At 41.1% G+C, this 19,647-nt stretch overlaps 2 protein-coding genes across 3 annotated transcripts; one reads left to right on the top strand and one right to left on the bottom strand.

Annotated features, from left to right (window-relative positions):
* Positions 1-12,823: 12,823 nt before the first annotated feature.
* Positions 12,824-14,301, bottom strand: LOC110871637 (divinyl chlorophyllide a 8-vinyl-reductase, chloroplastic). The gene has a single exon (XM_022120349.2). The coding sequence runs from the start codon at positions 14,171-14,173 to the stop codon at positions 12,953-12,955; it is 1,221 nt and encodes a 406-aa protein (XP_021976041.1). The 5' UTR covers positions 14,174-14,301; the 3' UTR covers positions 12,824-12,952.
* Positions 14,302-15,383: 1,082 nt separating this feature from the next.
* Positions 15,384-19,456, top strand: LOC110871638 (F-box protein At1g70590). 2 transcript variants are annotated; one of them, XM_022120351.2, is made up of 4 exons: positions 15,384-16,091; positions 17,362-17,495; positions 17,629-17,811; positions 19,005-19,380. In XM_022120351.2, exons 1-4 carry the CDS (start codon positions 15,527-15,529, stop codon positions 19,032-19,034), a joined length of 912 nt encoding a protein of 303 aa, XP_021976043.1. In that variant the 5' UTR covers positions 15,384-15,526; the 3' UTR covers positions 19,035-19,380. The 2 variants fall into 2 exon arrangements, with proteins under 2 accessions (XP_021976043.1, XP_021976042.1); XM_022120350.2 differs by having other exon boundaries at positions 15,386-16,091; positions 19,038-19,456.
* Positions 19,457-19,647: the final 191 nt, after the last annotated feature.

The raw sequence follows: 19,647 nt of genomic DNA, 5'->3' as shown, positions 1-19,647 counted from the left end.
TGTCACACCCCCAAATTCCACCTGCGGAGTAACATCCGCTTGAGGGCGTGACTGACCAGGATCCAGCCACCAATTATACTAAACAATGGTTAATAGTAAAGTGATTGCTATCTAAAGTAGTTAGCAACATCGTAGTTTAAGTTCGACAATAAGTTTAAACAAAACAGCGGAAGCATAAACCCAAAAAGTTTTAAGAGATAGTTCATGGTTCAAGATGAGTAAACCCATCACACGGGTTTTGACGAACACTACACATCCCCAAGCAGCAGCTCCTCAGTCACTGGTTACCTACAAAGCATGCAGTAAGGGGGTCAACAATAATGCTGAGTGAGTTCACTAGTTGTCCAGTTTTTAATTACCAAAAACTTGTTTCACCAGTTAATTTATCCGTTTATACATGCCATGGGGAGCTACCCCAAAAGTTAGCGACTAAACTGTTTATCCAATACCGAACACTAGGTAACCGTTTGCGTTTCCGCAGGATGCCCCGATGTCAATGTTCTATCATCATTGACGGATGCCTGAGTACATTAGTTCACGACCGATCCCATACCATGGCACGGTGTGAGGTTGGTAAAACCTAAATAGCGCTATCAACTAATAACCCGTTCGCCTGGCCCCGGCGACTAATCGGTATTATGTAGTAGGGACTTGAGTGATAGAGTTTCGTTTAGTGCCGTTAGTTGCAATCCGTATAAACAGTAATTAACCAAAGGTTCCCAATAACAAGGGAAGAAAAGTAAGTTGTATCCCTCATAGGGGATAGTGTTGCTTGTAGTTCCGTTTCCCAAACCACCGGGAACGCATGCTTTAGGTTGTGAACTCACCTTGGGTTGCTCGGTAGATATTTAACTTGGTCAAACACGTTGGTCACCACGTCCTAGCATGGTTACCAAATATAGGTCAAGTTGGGGTACAAGTAATCACGTATATAAACACATTCAGCAAGTATTCAATCAAACAGTTGGGTTATTGGGCCTGTCCTAACATTTTCACAAACAGTAACAGACACACATGTAGTTCAGTCAACAGATAGCCCAACAAGTTATGGCCCAATAACACTTAGGCAGCCCAGTCGAGACAAGGGTGATTTCGAGTCGCAACTAAGGATTGCGACTCGCAATCTCGGTTTCGGCCCGTCATGCTTGGTCTCGAGTCGCAACCAAGGAATGCTGACTCGCAACCCTGGTTTCGGTTTATCATGCCTGGTCTCGAGTGTGCTGCTTTCGAGTCGCAACTAGGAGATCTCGAGTTGTCATGCCTTGGTCTCGAGTCGCAACCAAGGGTTCCGACTCGCAACCACATTTACGTGCACATAAATCCTTCTAGACCCTGTGCAGATGTACTATCCAATAACATTGCATTTTCATGAAATATAGTACTAACCAATGAAATTGCATAATCATGTTTTGTTGTCTAACCTTTGTCCAAAACAGATCAAACTCATCATTTTGAATATTCAAGCAACCTTCAAATTGTTCATCACTTAACATCAATTGTTCATCATGCTTAAAACTTTCTAATATAAATCGGATAACAAAACCATTTTCATATTCAAGATACTCAATCATCATGCTTATTCATTCAAATAGACACCATTTTTAACACAAGCTACCCGGTTAACCGGAATCATGTAAACTAATAGTATCCACATAAACCGCATGATTTTGAACACCCTATGTTACCATTCTTTAGTCATTTCACAAGTTCTAGCAACACATTAGCCATCAATTCATCATTCAAAGTAACATCATGCATATTATCAACAACATCACTTCTTTCCTAGCTAACAAACTTCAAAATCAATAGACAACCAAGTAATCACCTAAAAAGTCACTAACCGGTTGATGAGGTCCAAGGGTGAGAATGAAGCTTCTAAACGGGTGCACATGAGAGTCGATCCGAGAGCTTGGTTCCGAGTAGAAGGAAGAAGGTGATGGTGGATGTTGGTGTTTGTAGGGTTTTGGAGAAGAAGGATGAGGGTGAGTGAGAGGAGTGTTGTAAAAATGGCAAAGGGGTGTGAGGGTTGGGTTATATAGTGTTCCGAGTGGGCTTAGGGGTTCCGACTTTGGGCTTCTCGGTCGCAAGGCCCTAACCGGCCCAACACTTGCTGTTCACTCGAGACCAAGCGGTCTCGAGTCGGGTCTCGGGTTGGTTGTGGTTTTGGGTTCCGGCTCGTCTCTCATACACCCACTATATATAAATACATATATACGTACAATTTCTCAACAATTAACACGTAACGATAAATCACCGATTTTCATTTAATAATAATATATAAATATATACAAGTTGATTAATTACAGAAATGGTTGTCCGGGAAAGCCCGAAGTGTCACATTATCCCCAAGTTTGAAGAACTTTCGTCCCGAAAGTTGAAAGTTAAGGCAGTCACTGTCAAGCTAGTGTAAGCGAGAATGTTTCAACGGGGTGTCACATCATCCCCCCGTTAGTTTGGAATTTCGTCCCGAAATTCGACTGTAGCTTCAGTGCTGGGGTTTTCGTTTGGGAACAACTGGGGATACTTGTGCTTCATCTGGTCTTCCCGCTCCCAGGTAAACTCTGGGCCACGTCTCGAGTTCCAACGGACTCGTACAAGAGGGATTTGGCTACGTTTGAGGATTTTGATCTCTCGATCCGTGATCTCAATCGGTTCCTCAGTAAAGTGTAGCTGTTCACCGATAGTTAGTTCCTTGAAAGGAATTACGAGTGTTTCATCTGATAGACACTTCTTCAGATTAGATATGTGAAATACGTTGTGTACCGCACTTAGTTCTTCAGGCAGGTTCAATCTATAAGCAACCTTACCGATTTTCTCGGTAATTTCGAATGGTCCGATATATCGCGGATTTAGCTTGCCCCGTTTACCAAAGCGAACCACACCCTTCCAGGGTGAGACTTTAAGTAGAACCCGGTCACCGACCTGGAATTCTAGTGGTTTCCTACGCTTATCAGCGTAACTCTTCTGACGGTCACGAGCTGCCGCCATGCGTTGTCTGATCTGGGCAATCTTTTCCGTTGTATCTACCACCATCTCTGGGCCCGTGACTTGACTATCACCGATTTCTGCCCAGCAAAGAGGTGACCGGCATTTACGACCGTACAATGCCTCAAAGGTGCTGCCTGAATACTAGTGTGGTAGCTGTTATTATAAGAGAACTCTACTAGCGGTAGACGCTTCTCCCAATTCTTGCCAAAATCGATCACACACGCTCTAAGCATGTCTTCTAGAGTCTGGATGGTGCGTTCGGACTGTCCATCCATTTGCGGGTGATAAGCGGTGCTCATGTCCAAACGTGAGCCAAAGGATTTGTGCATAGCTTGCCACAATTCCGAAGTAAAACGAGCGTCTCGGTCGGAAATAATCGAGGTTGGCACTCCGTGCCTCGAAACTACTTCCTTTAAGTAAATCTCCGCCAAGGTAGAAAACTTGTCTGTTTCCTTAATAGCCAGAAAGTGTGCGGACTTGGTCAATCGATCTACTATTACCCAAATGGTGTCATTTCCACGTTGAGATCTAGGTAGCCCTGTAACAAAATCCATGGAAATTTGCTCCCATTTCCATTTCGGGATTTCTGGTTGTTGGAGTAGGCCTGCTGGCTTCTGGTATTCTGTCTTGACTCTCGCGCAAGTCAAACATTTGCTGACGTATGTTGCTATGTGGGCCTTCATGCCAGGCCACCAATATGTAGTCTTCAAATCGTGGTACATCTTGTCCGAACCAGGATGTACTGAGTAGCGGGACTTATGGGCTTCATCCATCACGAGTTCACGTAACCCTCCAAAGAGTGGAACCCAAATGCGCCCTGTTAGATAGTAAGCGCCATCTTCTTTTTGTTCTAATCGCTGTCTCGATCCTCGCAGAGACTCAGCCCTGATGTTTTCCGGTTTCAATGCTTCAACTTGAGCATTTCGGATCTGGGTAGGGAGGTTAGACTGGATGGTAAGTTGCAATGCTCGCACGCGCTTTGGTATAGTGTCCTTTCGGCTGAGGGCGTCTGCCACGACATTGGCCTTGCCCGGATGGTATTTGATGGCGCATTCGTAGTCATTCAAGAGTTCGACCCAGCGGCGCTGTCGCATGTTCAATTCCTTTTGCCTAAAGATATGCTCGAGACTCCTGTGATCGGTGTAAATAGTGCACTTGGTACCGTACAGGTAATGTCTCCATATCTTAAGAGCAAAGATCACTGCTCCCAGTTCCAAATCATGCGTAGTGTAGTTTCTTTCATGCGTCTTGAGTTGTCGAGAGGCGTAGGCAATAACTTTCTCGCGTTGCATCAACACGCAACCGAGCCCATGGATGGACGCATCGCAGTAAACTACAAAGTCGTCAGTGCCTTCAGGCAACGAGAGAATAGGAGCGCTACAGAGGTTATCCTTTAGCCTTTGAAAGGCCGACTCCTGAGCTTCATTCCACTTGTAAACAATGCTTTTCTGAGTAAGAGTCGTGAGGGGTTGTGCAATCTTTGAGAATCCTTTGATGAATCTGCGGTAGTATCCAGCCAATCCCAAGAATTGGCGAACTTCGGTCGGAGTCTTGGGTGTAGGCCAATTCTTTATCGAGTCGATCTTAGCGGGGTCGACGTGAATTCCGTCCTTGTTGACCACATGCCCAAGGAAATGGACCTCTCGAAGCCAGAAGTCACACTTCGAGAATTTGGCGTACAATTGCTCATTGCGTAAGAGTTCGAGGATAAGGCGTAGGTGTCGTTCATGCTCTTCTTGACTTTTCGAGTAGATCAGGATGTCGTCGATAAACACAATCACAAATTTGTCGAGGTAAGGCTTGCACACTCGGTTCATGAGATCCATGAAAACCGCAGGTGCGTTAGTCATTCCAAAAGGCATAACGAGGAACTCGTAATGACCGTAACGAGTCCTGAACGCCGTCTTGGAGATGTCTTCATTACGAACTCTCAGCTGATGGTAGCCTGATCGCAGGTCAATCTTGGAGTAGTAGCTCGATCCTTGCAACTGATCGAATAGGTCGTCGATGCGCGGGAGAGGGTAACGATTCTTGATGGTAACCTTGTTCAGCTCACGATAGTCGATGCACATTCGGAATGTGCCATCCTTCTTCTTGACAAAGAGTACTGGGGCTCCCCAGGGTGATAAACTAGGACGGATAAATCCTTTATCCAATAGTTCCTGTAGTTGCATAGAGAGTTCCTTCAGTTCCGCAGGGGCTAGACGGTACGGTGCACGAGCTATGGGTACTGCTCCGGGAGCTAGCTCGATTTGGAATTCGACCTGACGGTGGGGAGGAAGTCCGGGTAGTTCCTCAGGAAATACCTCGGGATAGTCACGTACTACAGGAAAATCTTCAATCCTCTTTTCCTTTTCGTGGGTGTCGGTGACTAGTGCTAGGATAGCGGTGTGCCCTTTTTGTAAACACTTCTGGGCTTTTAGAAGCGAGATAATGCCTGTGACTTCTCCACCTTTGTTGCCTTGAACGATGAGGGGTTGGCCAGAACGACGAGGGATACGAACCGCTTTCTCTTGACAGAGAATCTCAGCGCGATGCTTGGATAACCAATCCATACCGATGACGACGTCGAAGCTTCCAAGTTTGACGGGGAAAAGATCGATACTAAACGTGTGACCAGACATTTCTAGCGTGCAGTCGTGGATCACGTGCGTGGCCTCGATGTTCCTACCATTGGCTATCTCGACGACATGCTTAGAACTTAATAATGCAGGCGGGTGCTTAAGTTTCTTACTAATGCGAAGGGATACATAACTGGCATCGGCACCGGAATCAAATAACACAGAAACATAACGATCATCAAGTAGGAACTTACCCGCCACGACGTTGGGGTCGTTCCTTGCTTCTCCAGCTCCAATCACAAAAGCTCTTCCCCTTGCACCATTCCCAGCATTGTTGTTTTGCTCATTGTTCCCAGCTCCCTGGTTGTTGTTGCGATTCTGATTCAGTTCAGGGCAATCCTTTCGCATGTGCCCTGTTGCCCCGCATTTAAAACATGCTCGGTTGTTTCCCTGCTGCTGTTGCTGTTGAGGTTGTTGCTGATTCTGCCTTGCTGGGAACTGACTTCTACAATCCTTGGCTTCGTGCCCCATCTTGTGGCATCGCTGACACTGACCCTTGTTACATGCCCCATTGTGGTGCCTGTTACACTTGTTGCACTTAGGGTAGCTTCCCCGGTAACCACCCTGTTGCTGAGTGCCTTTGTTGTTGTCAGTTTTCCTTTGCTGAGCTGGGGCCTGAGTAGAGTTAGCATCTTTGCCCTGATTTCCATCCCACTTTCGTTTGCCATCACTGGAAGTTCCTTCTGCAGCACTGATCCTTTTGGGCAACCTGCCCTCTTCTACAGCCTGGTTAGTGAGTTTGTGGGCAAGACGGACCACAGGCTGTATGGTAGTGAGGTTGGCTGAGGTTACATGGCTCCTGATTTCTGGGACTAAGCCTTTGATGTACAATTCGATCCTTCGGTACATGGGTCGGGACATGTTAGGGCAAAGAGCAGCATAGTCGTTGGACAGTTTGGTGTAGGCCTCAATCTCTGACCCAACCATCTTGAGTTCATAGTACTCGTCCTCGAGTTTGTGGATGTCATCCCTATGACAGTACTCTTCCTTGATCATATCCTTGAAATCTTCCCATGCAGTAGCGTTAGCAGTCTCCAAACCAAGCATTTGAATTTGCGCCTTCCACCACGAAAGCGCACTACCCTCAAGGGTACCAGTAGCAAACTTCACCCAATTAGCTGGGGGACATTCGCAGACAGCGAAGACAACTTCCACCTTTTCGATCCAGTGCAGAAGACCTATGGCACCCTCTGTGCCATTGAAAGGGAGAGGTTTGCAATCCATGAAAGTCTTGAAGGTACAAACACGTGGTTGCACAGGCGCTTGCTGACCTCCAGGGTGGGCTGCGAAAGCTGCAGCCACCGTGTTGAGCAAGTTTGAGAACTGAGCCTGAGTCATGTTGATGTTTCCTCGTCCGCGTCCACTCATTGTCTTCATAGCCAGAAAACATAGCATGAGTGTGATGTCGTAATATAGCGAGAATGAGATAGAAGAGGGGAGGCGTATCTATCTAATCAGGCAAACTAGTATGTATAGTAAAGCAGAAAGCATAAGACAAGCAAGCAAGTAAATATGGGTCCGAGCTATGAGGTCGGATAAGTCGAGCCTTGCACTTGGAGTGTAGTGTCGTCACGAGTCACGGGTTATAGTCTGGTTTTTCTCAAAAAGATTTTTCCCCTTTTTAAAACCAAGTTCACTATAACCAATGGCTCTGATACCAATCTGTCACACCCCCAAATTCCACCTGCGGAGTAACATCCGCTTGAGGGCGTGACTGACCAGGATCCAGCCACCAATTATACTAAACAATGGTTAATAGTAAAGTGATTGCTATCTAAAGTAGTTAGCAACATCGTAGTTTAAGTTCGACAATAAGTTTAAACAAAACAGCGGAAGCATAAACCCAAAAAGTTTTAAGAGATAGTTCATGGTTCAAGATGAGTAAACCCATCACACGGGTTTTGACGAACACTACACATCCCCAAGCAGCAGCTCCTCAGTCACTGGTTACCTACAAAGCATGCAGTAAGGGGGTCAACAATAATGCTGAGTGAGTTCACTAGTTGTCCAGTTTTTAATTACCAAAAACTTGTTTCACCAGTTAATTTATCCGTTTATACATGCCATGGGGAGCTACCCCAAAAGTTAGCGACTAAACTGTTTATCCAATACCGAACACTAGGTAACCGTTTGCGTTTCCGCAGGATGCCCCGATGTCAATGTTCTATCATCATTGACGGATGCCTGAGTACATTAGTTCACGACCGATCCCATACCATGGCACGGTGTGAGGTTGGTAAAACCTAAATAGCGCTATCAACTAATAACCCGTTCGCCTGGCCCCGGCAACTAATCGGTATTATGTAGTAGGGACTTGAGTGATAGAGTTTCGTTTAGTGCCGTTAGTTGCAATCCGTATAAACAGTAATTAACCAAAGGTTCCCAATAACAAGGGAAGAAAAGTAAGTTGTATCCCTCATAGGGGATAGTGTTGCTTGTAGTTCCGTTTCCCAAACCACCGGGAACGCATGCTTTAGGTTGTGAACTCACCTTGGGTTGCTCGGTAGATATTTAACTTGGTCAAACACGTTGGTCACCACGTCCTAGCATGGTTACCAAATATAGGTCAAGTTGGGGTACAAGTAATCACGTATATAAACACATTCAGCAAGTATTCAATCAAACAGTTGGGTTATTGGGCCTGTCCTAACATTTTCACAAACAGTAACAGACACACATGTAGTTCAGTCAACAGATAGCCCAACAAGTTATGGCCCAATAACACTTAGGCAGCCCAGTCGAGACAAGGGTGATTTCGAGTCGCAACTAAGGATTGCGACTCGCAATCTCGGTTTCGGCCCGTCATGCTTGGTCTCGAGTCGCAACCAAGGAATGCTGACTCGCAACCCTGGTTTCGGTTTATCATGCCTGGTCTCGAGTGTGCTGCTTTCGAGTCGCAACTAGGAGATCTCGAGTTGTCATGCCTTGGTCTCGAGTCGCAACCAAGGGTTCCGACTCGCAACCACATTTACGTGCACATAAATCCTTCTAGACCCTGTGCAGATGTACTATCCAATAACATTGCATTTTCATGAAATATAGTACTAACCAATGAAATTGCATAATCATGTTTTGTTGTCTAACCTTTGTCCAGAACAGATCAAACTCATCATTTTGAATATTCAAGCAACCTTCAAATTGTTCATCACTTAACATCAATTGTTCATCATGCTTAAAACTTTCTAATATAAATCGGATAACAAAACCATTTTCATATTCAAGATACTCAATCATCATGCTTATTCATTCAAATAGACACCATTTTTAACACAAGCTACCCGGTTAACCGGAATCATGTAAACTAATAGTATCCACATAAACCGCATGATTTTGAACACCCTATGTTACCATTCTTTAGTCATTTCACAAGTTCTAGCAACACATTAGCCATCAATTCATCATTCAAAGTAACATCATGCATATTATCAACAACATCACTTCTTTCCTAGCTAACAAACTTCAAAATCAATAGACAACCAAGTAATCACCTAAAAAGTCACTAACCGGTTGATGAGGTCCAAGGGTGAGAATGAAGCTTCTAAACGGGTGCACATGAGAGTCGACCCGAGAGCTTGGTTCCGAGTAGAAGGAAGAAGGTGATGGTGGATGTTGGTGTTTGTAGGGTTTTGGAGAAGAAGGATGAGGGTGAGTGAGAGGAGTGTTGTAAAAATGGCAAAGGGGTGTGAGGGTTGGGTTATATAGTGTTCCGAGTGGGCTTAGGGGTTCCGACTTTGGGCTTCTCGGTCGCAAGGCCCTAACCGGCCCAACACTTGCTGTTCACTCGAGACCAAGCGGTCTCGAGTCGGGTCTCGGGTTGGTTGTGGTTTTGGGTTCCGGCTCGTCTCTCATACACCCACTATATATAAATACATATATACGTACAATTTCTCAACAATTAACACGTAACGATAAATCACCGATTTTCATTTAATAATAATATATAAATATATACAAGTTGATTAATTACAGAAATGGTTGTCCGGGAAAGCCCGAAGTGTCACAATATATATATAGGTAAAGGATCCTGTACAAAGTCCTACTTTTGTAAGAAGTGTGAGAAATAATTTGGTGATGACAAGTGTCCTTTATCTTAATTAATTCAAAAGGGTACATTAGTAATTACCTTTCTTATCAATTAATTGTGTGTAACTGTTTTGGAGTTAATTTAGGAGATTATATCATCAGAATCAATCATTAACTAGTATTATATCATCTTCGTTCATTAATTCAGGTTCAAAAGTATTTTTTTCTCTGCAATTTTGGAGCAATTTTTTCATTACGAAAATCACAAATGGAAGAAAGCGATACAGGTTCATGTGTGGTGTTTTATTGCATAAAACAATTGTTTGTATGGTGTCGTTTATATACAGATTGCGTTGAGGAAAAATATACAATAAAACTTACTGTGTTTTCATGGATTTCATCTATATTTTTTTTCATGAAAAAACATGAGTTATTTGATTAGGTTTGTTTTATATAATGTTTGGTATGAAACGGGTTCTATTAAGTTGTATGGTGTTATATTCATAGAAGGTTGCTTGGGATTCCAGATAAAACACCATGACTTGAATCATGGTGTGGTGTTTTATCTGGAGACATTGTTCATGGCGTGGTGTTTTAAACATCTGGAGACAAAACACCACGCCATGAACAATGTCTCCAGATAAAACACCACGCCATGAATAATGTCTCCAGATAAAACACCACACCATGAACAATGTCTCCAGATAAAACACCACGCTATGAACAATGTCTCCAGATGTTTAAAACACCACGCCATGAACAGTGTCTCCAGATAAAACACCACACCATGAACAATGTCTCCAGATAAAACACCACGCCATGAACAATGTCTCCAGATAAAACACCACGCCATAAACAATGTCTCCGGATAAAACACTACGCCATGAATCTGATTACAGTTCTTCTAAACGTAAAACACCACGCATTGAATCTTATATAAAACAAAGAGGCTTCCGATTTAGATCTTGGTAATTAATTCCGATAATTAAGGAAAAAGGAGTGAATGTAGGTATTTTTGGTTGTGTAGAATACGGTTACCATATTTGAAACATTGAAAAAGACACTATTGCCCTTCAATTTTACATAAGGTCCCTCTAATTAAAACACAATTTACATTTTTATACCCTATTGATCTCAACCATTAGATCAAATATCCAATGGTTTAAAACACTTCTTACCCTTCTCACATTTTATACACTTTTTACCATATCCCTACCCTATATATATATATATATATATATATATATATATATATATATATATGTACACCAAATACAACACGTGGGAGAGGATCATGAGAAAACTAGAAAACTAACTAAAATCCACTAAAAAGGAGGGGGAGGGAGACTTTTAATGAAGGAGGGGGGACTTTTAATGAAGAAGGGGTAAAATTGGAACAAAAAATATATAACTTTTCAAACATTTCCCATTTCTCCATACGTTATCATTTTAAAACAAAAATGGCACCATAAGATCACAAATTTTCTTATCTTTCATTCAAGTATATTCGAGTATATTTTTTATGACATAAAAAAAATTTTATGGTGTCGTCTTGTTTTCAACACTATTATTATAGTAGTGCACATGTGCAATGTAACATGTACTACAATTGCATTACATGCTTAAAATTAGCTTTTTGAGTCTAGTTTAGCTTTTAGGGTTAGTTTTTTTGGAGGTTTAGGATTAGGATTAGGTTTTTGGGTGTGGGGGGAGGGGGGTGGGGGGTTTAGGTTTTTTCGGGTTTATGTTTAGGGTTTAGTTTTAGGTTTTTGGGGGGTAGGGGTGGGGGGGGGTTTAGGTTTTTGGGGGGTGGGGATGGGTGGGTTTAGGTTTTTGGGGGGTGGGGGAGGGGGGTTTAGGTTTTTTTTTTTTGGGGGGGTGGGGGGTTTAGGTTTTTTTCGTGTTTATGTTTAGGGTTTAGTTTTACGCTCTGTTCCCGAGTTAACTTAACGAGGGATAAGAAAAGAAAGCAAAAGTGAGAAAGGAAAGGATGAGAAAGGAAAAAAAAAGATGACTTTCCCACCGCTTCCTCCCAAATCGGAAGGAAAGAAAAATTAAAGAATTTAGCCTAGTTTTCCTGTCATTTCCTTTCTTTTCCTTCCTTAAATGAAACTCGGGAACACAACATGTTTTATTTTCCTTTCTTAAATGAAACTCTGGAACACAAAATATTTTTACTTTCTTTCTGTTTCCTTTCCTTTCCTTCCGTTAGTAAACTCTGGAACATAGTGTTAGGTTTTTGGAGGCTGGGGGGGTTTAGGTTTTTGGGGGGTGGGGGTTAGGCTTTTGGTGGGAGGGTGAATTTAGGTTTTGGGGGGGGGTGAGGGGGGGGGGGGTTAGGTTTTTGGGGGGTGTCGATGGGGGGTGGGTTAAGTGGTTTAGGCTTTCCGTATTAGTGCACATGTGCAGTACAACAAAAACAATTTTTTTTTTTTGAAATTTTTTTCCATACATATAAAGTAGCGATTTTTTATTAAAAAATTGTAAAAAAAAATTGGTATTTTTTTAGGTTTTTTTAGTTAGTTTTTTGGTTTTCTCATTTAAACTAGTTTTCTCATGATCCATCCCCTACAACACATACCAACTAAATATGATTTGTAGTTTTGTAGAATGAATCATACCAACTAAATATGATTTGGAATAATACAATACGTTATGGCTAGGCAAACATTTATGATCATATGTAAATTTTTTAAAATAAATGATAAAAAAGTAGAAATTAAACGTTATTACATACATCATCTATGTAATTTACTCCGTACTAGATGAAACTCCTGAAAATGATAAAAAGGTAGAAATTAAACGTTATTGTATAGATCATCTATGTAATTTACTCCGTACTAAATGAAACTTCTGAAAAAAGATTGCTGTTATCTATTCTTTTTCGAGTAAAGTACACGGATGGTCCCTGTGGTTTATCAAAATTTTGGATTTGGTCCATACATTTCCAAAAGTACACGGATGGTCCTTATGGTTTGCACTTTGTAACGCACTAGTCCCCAGCGTTTTCCAAAAGTACATGGATGGTCCATGTGGTTTGCACTTTGTATCGCATTTAGTCCCTAATTTAGACAATGCTAAAACCTTTAGATTTGTTGGTTCGGGACTAAATTCATTATGATAACTAGCACCCCCATCATCACTTTCCTTTTTTGTTTTGCGACGCTCGATACTCGCTCGACGTTCGTTCGAAAAACGCCACTTTTCATACTAAAATTGGAAAGCAAGTGTAGCAATATAATACAATTGACATATATGCAAAACTGGCATATAATTCACAATACATTGCAAAGTACACACCTTTAACACACTCAAAACTTTCAGAAAATTGTCTGTTCACCTAGTTCTTGCCCTGCCATCCCTTCTTCAAGCACCTTTCTAAAGAAATCTTCCAATGTATCCTTCCCATAACTCGGCGTCCCCTCGTCGCTATACTCCTTCGTTTCCGGATCATAAACAAGCATACTTTCCGCCGCATAATACCTCCCAATCTTCCCAAACTCAGCCGCATCTTCCAACGACGGAAACACCTTCACAAGAAAATCAAGAACCCCTATCACAAAATCCATTATTTCAATCGGCACTTTTATAAAATTCGGTTTCTTTCCCGCTAGTTTAAACAACATTTCCCCTTGTTCCAACGGTGTCAACGCCTTACCCGGCCCACCAATCGGTAAAATCTTATTAACCATATCCGGTTTCAACACGCAATCCGCGATAAACGAAGCTAAATCCGGCTCGCTTATCGGCTTACAAGCGCACAACTTCCCATCCCCAAACATAACATATGGCTTCCCATCTTTCACTAACTCAACCTGCCCCCCTAAACTTTTAAAAAAAGCAGTTGGCCTAACAATGCTGTAACTAAAACTCTCATCCTTTTCCGCTTCTTCGACCAATTCGGCTTCGAATTTCAGCTTCGCTCTTTGAAACTCGAGAAGCGGCTTCTGCACACAAATTGCAGACAACAACACAAAATGTTTCGACCCGAAACTCTTACCGGCTAAAAGACTGTTCTTTGTCGCTTCATAATCAATCTTCCATGAATCTTTAACACCCCCAGATCTACTCGCAAGACAAGAAACCACAACATCGATAGAAACCCCTAAATTTTCGATACTTTTTTCCAAGATTTCCAACTGGGTCACGTCTGAAAAGCATACATTAGCTCCATTGAGCTTATTCAAGGTGTCTTCTTTACTGTTTTTGCCTCTGATTCCACTCTTTTCTCTGCAAACTGCGATCACATTGAACCCTCTGTTAACCAGTTCTTTAACTACGAAGTTTCCGATGTAGCCGGTTGATCCCACCACTAAAACGTTGATATCTTTGGGGGGTTTGTCTCGGAATGAGGATTTGGGTGGTGATTCGAGAGATGTGGGTGTTGATGCGGTTACGGGATTGAATCTTGTTTGGTGAAAAACAGAGGGTTTGGATGAATTTGGTTGGATTTTAGTTGGGTGGGGAAAAGAAAGAAGATTTTTGAAGGTTGAGGTTGAAGAATTGGGTGTGATGCCGCAGAAGAAAGTGGAAGTGGACATGGTTTAAGTTTTTGAAGGTGTGAATGAAGGATGAAGGATGAAGATGGAGTTGATGAAGGAAGCATTTGTTTTTTTTTTTTTTTCTTATCTCTTTTGCTATCAAGGAAGAATCCAGATGATTGGTTGATGTCTCATCTCTTCCATAACCCCTAAACCTCTTGTTTTATTTTACACAATTTTTGAATATTTTTAAATGATTAATGGTATTTTAGTTTTGTTTTTTTTTTATTTTGGGTAAATTACGCTTTCGTCATTTGTTGCCCCGCTCCAGCGACCACCACTCACACCAACCCCTCCACGTCTGCGCCTCGCATGCTTTGCCGAACTAGAGGTGCTCAAAAAACTCGTGGCTCGCAACTCATTCGATTATTTTTTTTGAAAATAGCTCGGCTCTAAACTGGCTCGGTTGTAAACGAGCCAGCTCGGCTCGGTTTGTAAACGAGTCGAGCTCGATTTTGGCCTGGCTCGGCTCGTGAGCTCGTGAGTCGGCTCGATAAGGTTTACATCATTCATTTTTTTATCCCACATCGCTCAAAAGACAAAAACTAAGAGAGTATTTCCCCTATAAAAAAGGTAAAGAAAATGTACAAATAAGTTAACTATTTATACTTGCATATTTAGTCATTTGGTTAAATTAAATTGCATTTATAGCCCTTAGTATATGAAAAGATTCATTTTTAGTGCTTTTTAATTAGTAAATTTTGCGGTTCTTTATTAGTTCGAGCTAGATCGAGCCGAGCCGAGCTAGCTCGAATTTTAATCGAGTCGAGATCGAGCCTCAAATCTTAGCTCGATTTGAAATTCGAGCTCGAGCCGAGCTAGCTCGAATTCAGTTCGAGCCGAGCTCAAGCTGGGTCAAGTTCGGCTCGACTCGACTCGTTTACAGCCCCTCGAACCCACTACTGGAATACATTCTTTTCAGATATGACATAAGAGGGTAATTCGTCAAATTAGAATCGGATCTAACATGTGCAACCTAAGCTTACCTCTCTCGGCTCGGGTTGTCTAGTCCTAAAGCACCCATGAAAATAAAAAAAGATTTATATATAAAAAAAATTCTTCAATTATCATAGTTTAGGGAATATTGCCATGGCGACAAAATTTCGTTTTCTCACATAGTATTTTATAATATTTTTTTATAATATTTTAGAAAAGTCAAATATTGTAATTACCCAATAATAATACATCAATTATCAATTATTAAAATATTAAAATTTAAACCCTTACAAACCTCCTCCTTCAGTCACTCACTCCGTAACCGTCAACTTATCCTCCAACCACCGCCTTACGCCACCATAAAAATTAGGGTTTTGCCCCTTACAAATCACACAAAACCGTCGCCGATCATCGATTATGAACGATCGCACCTGGCCTCACCGATCGGAAACCTCTCACTTCTCAACCCTACCGTTTCCGATCAAAAATCCGATCCGAAAACACCAAAATCCGACGAAAAACCACGAAAAACATGAAAATTCTCCGTCAACGGCGATTTGCCTCCGGCAGTTCCGATCACCGGCGACTTCACGGCGGTCAGACCACCACCGTGACTTTGCGGCGCTACCGAACGATGTGTTGACGAAAATTGCTGCGAATTTTAGCTTACCGAACCTGCAAACGGCGTCGTTGGTGTGTAAAGCGTGGAGAGATGGTCTCCGTCCGTTGAGAGAGGCGATGTTGTTTTTGCGGTGGGGGAAGAGGTTTAAGCATGGGCGTGGTGGAGTGAAGGTGAGTATGGAAAAGGCGTTGGATTCGTTTTTGAAAGGGGCGGCGCGTGGATCTACGCTGGCGATGGTGGATGCGGGGTTGGTGTATTGGGAGATGGGGAGGAAGGAGGAAGGTGTGGCTTTGTATAGGAGAGCTGCTGAGCTTGGTGATCCTGCTGGACAGTGTAATTTGGGGATTTCTTATCTTCAAGGTATAATATAAATGTTTGATTGTGAATATTGAATACTTTTAGTGTTTAAATGTTTTTGATGCCAAAGAAATAGAGGTAGGCCCAAATTGACCTAGGATGAGAAAATTAGGCAAGATTTGCTAGAATTGCACCTCTGACATGGTCGAGAGGATAGGAATTCGTGTAATAGGGCCGGAGATTTTCCCTACACTTTAGTTGGACCTTGCATGTTATTGTCGTCTTGTATCTAGGTTCATATGTTGCCTTAGGATACTTTATATGGATCTATTTTACTCGGTTACCTTTTTCGTCACTTTCTTTGTTTCCTTGCTTGGTAACATCTTTTATTTATTTTATTATTGTTTTTCCGCTGTTCGTTGGAGCGAGGGTCTCTCTGAAAGCCTCTCTATCTCTAGGGGTAGAGATACGGTCTGCCTACATCCCACCCTCCCTAGACCCTATTAGTAGCTTCGCTATGTTTGTGGGATTCACTGGGTACAGTTGTGGTGGTTGTTGTTGTTGTGAATGCGTTTAGAGTTTTAGTGTTTTAATGTTTTTGATGCCTGAGAATTATTGTTTGATTGCTATATTATTTGATATTTGGAATTAGGGTTTTGGCAGGAGGGTTAAACTTTAAAAAATTAAAATCAATGTGTATGCAGTTAGGTTAATTGTGTTCTGTTTCGTGCAATATTATCAGTATTACAGGATTTTTTTTAATGGTTGTTTCTGGATAACAAAGCAAAAAAGATAGTTTATTCACTAATAACACAGACGTTCATGTGCTTATTACTTATTAGGCTTATTTTATTGGGTGATTGTTATATTTATGTGTATTAGGGATTAGTGGTTTGACAATTGTAAGAAATAAGGGGGTTTAATATCACTGTATAAGGAATTAGATCAATTTTGCTATAACTCTTGTCATCTAGTAACTTCCGATTCGGTTTGCTAGTGGATAACTAGGTTTACTGTTATTCTTGGCCTTTTGCTATCCCGTAACTATTGTATTTGTTTTCTAGTGGTTGAACTTGTGGATAACCAAGCAAAACGATTAATGATCACACACGCACATAACGATAACTTAAATGTGTTGTAGCTCATGGAATAAGTGATTTAGGGTTGTAGCGCTTAAAAGAAATCTGGGGGCTTAAAGTAAGTGTATGTCTGTATGTGCACTTTTTCTCATGCAAATTGCATCGAAGTTTTTATCTAAAAAGTTATCTTCTTTGTTTTATCAAAGGGTATCCAGGCCTGTAAATTTTGACATGCTTTTATTCAACAAATGCAGCTGAACCGCCTAACGTGAAGGAGGCTGTTAAATGGTTATATCAAGCTTCAGTTGGTGGCTATGTTCGTGCACAATATCAGCTTGCCCTTTGTTTGCATAGGGGTATTGGAACAGACCAGAATCTGTCAGAAGCGGTAAGCTGCTAAATACTAATACTTTATACATTTTTTATACTTTATTTAGTTATGATACTTTTATGCGTTCTCGATTTGCTGAATCCAATTTTATGTTTGTTTAATTCATATAGTTTTTGTATGTTTCTAACAGGCGAGATGGTATTTACGAGCTGCAGTGGGCGGATATGTGCGTGCCATGTATAACGTATCGTTGTGTTACTCTTTAGGCAAGGGTTTTATACAAAACCATAGACAATCAAGAAAATGGATGAAGCTTGCTGCTGATCATGGACATCGAAAAGCTCAGTTTGAGCATGGACTCACCCTATTTTCGGTAATCACTACTACAAATAACTGTTGACTTATTCAATATTACTCCGGAAAAAAGTCAATATTTGACTTTGAGCATTAAGTACCATACGTTCTCCTTATCTCCTATGCCATGTAGTCAAATAATTTCTCTTTTGTTGAAGTGAGTTCTTAAAGCTTAACAAGTTATCAAATGTTTTACTGGAGAGTTGGATGCTGCAATTTTCATGGAATAGGAGGGAGTTAGGCCTGTAAATGAATCAAAGGTTCATGAACTTGTTTTGCAGGAAGTTCGTTTATTTAATAAACGAACGAGCATGAACACACGTTTTGCTCATTTATTTATGTCATGAATGTCTGTTTATGTCTGTTTATTTATGCTCATTTATGTTCTTTTATTTACATGTGTTTATGTTTGTTCGTTTCAATTTAAATACATAAGTAGTTGATAATTGGGCTTTCGAGTAATACTTCTATGAATATTAAACAGAAAAGGAACTTTTTAACCAAGGTAATTGGGCTTTCTAGCATAGTTGTTAATGGCGAATAGCGACAAATAGCGATAAGGTACCTATATGCTACATAGCGAATAGCGATAAATAGCAGGTGGCTATTTTATAAATAGCGATACACTAGAAAAAGAATTTTCAAAAATTTTATATGTATATTATATCAAATACCCTGGTATATATGCTATTTTACATGTATATTTAACAAAAACCTAAAATCCACCTATTTTATAGCTATATTCAATTGCTATTTATATTTAATAAATAAATAAAGTGTCGTTGTTCTCGCTGTCCATCACTACAACCCAAATAGCGATACTGGACCTATACGCTACGTAGCGCGCTATAGCGATCGCTACGATCGCTATTGACAACTATGGTAATAAAATTTGTTTTGCACTGGAATTTATCGTAATTAATCACTAATTCGTATAAATAATTACTTTCTGTTCGTTTATGTTTGTTCAATTATGTTCATATGAAATCATGTTCATTTAAGTTTGTTTATGTTCGCGAACTGTTCGTTTAGGTTTAAACGAACGAACATAAACGAACACGAACGTGCCTATTTTCTTAATAAACAAACATGAACAAAAAAATGTGTTCGATTATATGTGCGGTTCATGTTCGGTTCATTTACAGGCCTAGAGGGAGTGATATGTTGGCCTATTTTCAAATTCTGACGGTTTTGTGTTTTTGAAACTTGCAGGCTAATAGTTTGACTGTTGTACTTGATTAACAGGAAGGGCAGATGATGAAGGCTGTAGTGTACTTGGAACTGGCGGGCCGTGGTGGTGAGACGGCGGCGGTTCATGTGAAGAATGTTATACTTCAACAACTCTCACCTCCTTCTCGGGAACGTGCCCTCACTCTTGCTGACAACTGGCGCGCTCTTCCATCAACCCGTTGACCGCATTGTCCGTGTGTGCTTGGAAGTTGGAACCTTCTTTTATACAAAAACCATACTTACCTTAATGAAAAATGATTGTTAATTGGTGTTTTAAGATCTACATAAGTAGATGATGCAGCCACCAATTGATTTATGCTTTTTTTCTTCTTAATCCCCAAGTCTGTATGTTGTATTATTTTGTTATGTTTTTTCCTTTATATCTTTCAACTCAAATCAAGGGCTCTTATGATATAATTTTTTTGTTTGAATTTTATTCATCCAAAATCAAATCCAAACTCTTTCAATTAGATTCAAGAAAAATTGCATCTCTTCTCTGGGAAATCTTATTTTCAAACTCGCAATTTCTCCAACAAGCCGGTTGTCAAGTCGCTTAGTTTCTTTTGATAAGGCGAACATGTCGATATTACAATCACTAATGGACTACGTGGTGCAACTTTAGTTT

Source organism: Helianthus annuus, chromosome 8 (assembly GCF_002127325.2).
Source record: "Helianthus annuus cultivar XRQ/B chromosome 8, HanXRQr2.0-SUNRISE, whole genome shotgun sequence".
NCBI lineage: Eukaryota > Viridiplantae > Streptophyta > Magnoliopsida > Asterales > Asteraceae > Helianthus > Helianthus annuus.
This window is presented reverse-complemented; position numbering and strand designations above follow the sequence as displayed.